The following is a 4358-nucleotide window of genomic DNA, read 5'->3' on the forward strand; positions in this document are numbered from 1 at the left end:
CCCTATTTTACACTTACATACCCTCAATTGTTTCTGCGATCACTTAAAATTTAAATTCCTACTTTAAAAGGAACAAGGTTAGGTTTAAAGTATAATTGCGATTAAATTTAACTAAAATTAAGGGTTAAAAAAAGTTCTAAAACTAACATCTCAGTGTCCTATGAGAGAAAACTCTTCTTGAGTTTCCCTGATTGAGGGTGTTTAAATGCAAATTTTAAAAACTTTGTGGTGTGAAGCTGCCATCGAAAACAATCCAGGGTACATAAGTGCAAAGTTGAGATGCTGCATGCTGACTGCCGAGGATACTATATGATACTTAATTGCAATTAAGCTTTTATTATTGGGCCTTAGGGGTAAACTTTACTTTGACCTTCTACTATTGAATCTTTCCCGGCCCACTGAGCCCGTGGGTTCGCTCTTTTTCCTCCCTTCAACCGCCGCCTGAGCCTGGACTCATCAAAGAATGAACCTCTCCCGCCTCGATAATGGCCATTTTCAAAAGATATAATCCCCTCTTCTCGTCTTCTTCCTCTCTCTTCTCCCGCTTGCAAGCCCTAATCCTCGAACAAAAGGTTGAAATTCTCGACTTTTTTTATCTTTGAGGAATTTCGTCGAACGGTTGGTGTTCATGTCGGAAATTCTCGTTTGTTTGCTTGTTTCAGAGGTGGACGCATGCGTATTCTGGTGAGAGCGCAGCCGGCGAAGTTCGAGAGGCTAGTTCTGGTTTTCGCCTGAGAGAAGGTACGGGTTATTTGCATCGTTTGCACTTTAATACCCCGAAAGAATCGCGCTTCTTTTAGCTTTGATACCGTGGAGTTCTGTTTTTGACAATTTGATACCTCAAATTGCGAAGAAGTTGACATCAATTTTGTTGAAGAATATGGATGTAGAATGTGAATGAGAAACGACTTTTCCTACTAAGTTTGAATTTTTTGGGTTTGGGGAAAGTTGAAAACTTTCGGATACCAAAACTGTCAAAAGAGAACTTCAAGGAGTCAAAAGGGAACTTTTTTTTTCATTTTTATGTTTAGATGATGAATATAGAACATGAGTGTTTTAGTTTTTTTTTTCTCCCCTTTCTTTCTGCAAAGGAAAAATGCACGTAAACGTTAAATAGAATCATGAGACAGTGAACAAATTAGCAAAAGTTGGATGGTCATGAGTGATTATGGTGCATCGGCAGGGCTCATTATTTATAAGAAGAGTATTTATTCATCATGGCCCTTCAATCTTACAATTTTTTATGCTGACAAATTCTAATTTGGCATGTAAACAATTCAGGTTCCATTGACGCTTCTACTTGGAGGACTGTGGACTCGAGAACTTTTGGGATTAGACGCTCAGCTATATCATCACCCATATGGACTGTTCTCAAAATTCTTCAAGGGCAAGGTGCCTCACTTTTTACCATCCCATAGTAATCATCACTGTAAACTCACGCGGATCCTTCGCGGATGTTTACTTTTTTGTGTTTATCCCCTTAGAGTGCATTAGATCAGATAATAACTTTATTAATTACAGCTTTTGGTTAAGAGGATCAACAACGAAGTGATTCATTTAAGCCATTTTTCAACAACCAATCTCATGCTTGTTTATCTGTTCTACATAAATATATTGTTTACAGATGTTTAATGGCATAAGTTAATAATTAAGGTGCATGAACATCAACACAGCATGGGACAGACACTATACGAGAATAATTTGTTAGTAGGATGCAGGGACACGAGAACATGAAAAAACTTGCCATTTATGGTGATGGTTATTTGAATTAGAATTGAATCCACAGCAGCTATTCTGATTGGAAAGGGATTTTTTAATTCGGTGGTTAAGTCTTCAGCATGAATTGAATGTGAAGCATTTACTAATGTTCAGCTCAAGCAAGGATAATTTTTTATTGAGTTATCCATATGCAGGTTTTGAAGCCTATCTCGTAGGTGGATGTGTGAGGGACTTAATATTGGGGAGAACGCCAAAAGATTTTGATGTTGTTACCACTGCTACTCTTGAACAGGTTTGACATCTCGCTCTGTTTTGAGGCGTGTCATAATACTTTGATATGAAATTTTATTTAAATATTTTATTGGAGCAGCATTACTTTTCTTGCAGATTAAAAATCAATTCCATCGATCTATAATAATAGGACGTCGATTTCCAATATGCCTGGTTTATATTTTTAGCACCAAAATAGAGGTATTCATTTTCTCAGGTCACTGAGTTAGAACTTGAACGCTCTTTCTGCTTAACTTTTTGTTATCTAAGCTTGACTTGGTGCTCATATTATTGTTGCTTTTTTCTCAATATACCAGGTTTCTAGCTTTGAAACGACACATATAGATGCCCAACATGGGCAAATGATCCTTTTCTCTCAAATGCCCAATAGTTGTGACAAGAAAGATTTTGTGCGCTGGAAAGATTGCATGAGGCGGGATTTCACAATTAATGGGTACTTGTTAAAATAATAAAATTTGTTAACTATCATGCCAGAAGTGTGTATGCTGTGCTGAATTTCATTTGCTGGTCTTCCTTTAAGCTGTCTACTTTTGATTTATTAGTTTCCTTCCCCCTTTTTTTGACAATACTGGTAATATTGTCTGATGTTCAACTTTCTTTGAAGCAGCTTATTCTATGACCCTTTTGTAAATACAATCTATGATTATGCTGATGGAATAAGGGATGTAATGGCATCTGAGGTAAACTTAATTGTTTGTTTAATTTTACCAAATGCTAGTATACTGTTTGATTCTACCTTTTTTTGTTTAGTTCTTCACCTGCTTATCTTTAAATTTTTTTAATCCAAGTATGTTTATCTGTAATGATCAGGTGCGCACAGTAATTCCAGCACATTTATCTTTTACGGAGGACTGTGGTAGGTTCTCAAATCATGTTATCACATGTTTTCGTGCCTCTGGTTCTCCACTTGGAGGCAAGAGAACACTGTACCCGTCACTAAAGCTTACAAACTCTGTGGGTCACAGCTAGAATTTTGCGCGGTTTGAGGATTGTTGCTCGACTTGGCTTGCGGTTCTCTGAAGACACGGCTACTGCTGTACAAGATCTTTGTAGCTCCATAATAACTCTTGACAAGGTATTTATAGGTGCAAATCTAATGCCAAGACTACTCTCTTTTCCTTCTTTTCTTCTTTCTTGACCAATGTAATTTCATTTATTTTAGCCAAGACTGATGATGGAATTAAATTTCATGCTCGCATATGGAGCAGCTGTGCCATCGATCAGGTTACTTCAGAAATATAAACTTCTTGACATCTTGCTCCCTATTCAAGTGAGTAAAAGTATACTTTATTTAAAATGAACATCTTTATAATATAAATCCTCGATTAATAAACATAGCTCTCTAAGAGTACCCTTTGTTACTTACTTAGGCCGCATATCTTGCTGACCAGAGTAAGCAGCTCGCAGGTGGAAGCTCTATAATGCTGATGGTAAGATGCTTTACCCTGTGCATCTTCTTGTAAACTGTACAAGTTTATTGCTTATTTTTAACGATTGACAGGTTTCTTGCACCTACAATACGCGGCATTTCTCTCCTTTCTGAAACTTTTGCTTTGGAAATGTTCTATAATTAGTAGAACAAAAACAAATACATATAGTGTAATTTTAGTAATGTTGTAAAGAGGAATGAGCTTATAGTGCATTTGATGGTCAAGAAATATCTAAGAGTAATCATTATTGTTATTTAGAATCGATCATTGATCATGATGGTAAGATTGAGGTTGATGGGTCTGATCGAACAAATCCGGATGGTTAACATGGAGGAGTGAGTCTGACAGACTTATGTGACCATAGAATACCTATGAAATTGAAGGAATAAATCTATAGAACTACAAATCCTATGAAATTGAAGGAATAGTTCTGTAGAACAATTATGTAGAACAATTAAGACCCTCAACGTTCTGGGGATCAGAATATTGGGCAAGAAACAACATGTGCAAAAAATGAGTGTAGAAGAAATGAGAATGCTACAATAGTCTTGTGGATGTACAAAAATATATGATAATAAATATGCCCATTCGTAGGAGGGCAATTAAGATAGTTTGGTCATGCACAGCGAAGACTACTAAATCCATCAGTTAGGAACAATGATGAGAAAATAGTTAATAAGGTAAAGAGGAGTAGAAGTACGCCGAAAAGAACTTGGATGTAGGCTATGAAGAAGGTTATGGTAACAATTAACTTAATGAAGGAGATAACCATTAGAGGACCTGGCCCCAATTTTGGATAATGACTTTGTTGTTGTTACATAAAAGCTATCGTTTGTGATCTTCCACGTTAAGTGGGCGAAGAGTGTTTACTTTTCGTTTTTAGTGTTCTAGATTTCCATTATTGGCAATGATGGTGCA

The 4358-nt window shown here is 36.5% G+C and overlaps 1 protein-coding gene across 1 annotated transcript; it reads left to right on the forward strand.

The window, feature by feature from the left end:
• On the forward strand, window positions 387-3488 carry LOC109825542 (poly(A) polymerase I-like). Its single transcript, XM_020392392.1, has 11 exons — window positions 387-572; window positions 663-741; window positions 1282-1392; window positions 1914-2011; window positions 2107-2190; window positions 2307-2443; window positions 2618-2690; window positions 2821-2866; window positions 2976-3085; window positions 3173-3280; window positions 3381-3488. The coding sequence occupies exons 1-11, from the start codon at window positions 486-488 to the stop codon at window positions 3471-3473; spliced, it is 1026 nt and encodes a 341-aa protein (XP_020247981.1). The 5' UTR covers window positions 387-485; the 3' UTR covers window positions 3474-3488.

This window comes from Asparagus officinalis, chromosome 10 (assembly GCF_001876935.1).
Source record: "Asparagus officinalis chromosome 10, Aspof.V1, whole genome shotgun sequence".
NCBI classification, from domain to species: domain Eukaryota; kingdom Viridiplantae; phylum Streptophyta; class Magnoliopsida; order Asparagales; family Asparagaceae; genus Asparagus; species Asparagus officinalis.

What these genes read in the sequence shown, in the direction of transcription:
- LOC109825542 (XM_020392392.1), top strand. Translation starts at nt 486, where the DNA reads ATGGCCATTTTCAAAAGATATAATCCCCTCTTCTCGTCTTCTTCCTCT. An exon ending in CCACTGCTACTCTTGAACAG is followed by an intron (nt 2,012 to 2,106) that starts GTTTGACATCTC and finishes CTTTTCTTGCAG; the next exon opens with ATTAAAAATCAATTCCATCG. An exon ending in ACATCTTGCTCCCTATTCAA is followed by an intron (nt 3,281 to 3,380) that starts GTGAGTAAAAGT and finishes TTACTTACTTAG; the next exon opens with GCCGCATATCTTGCTGACCA.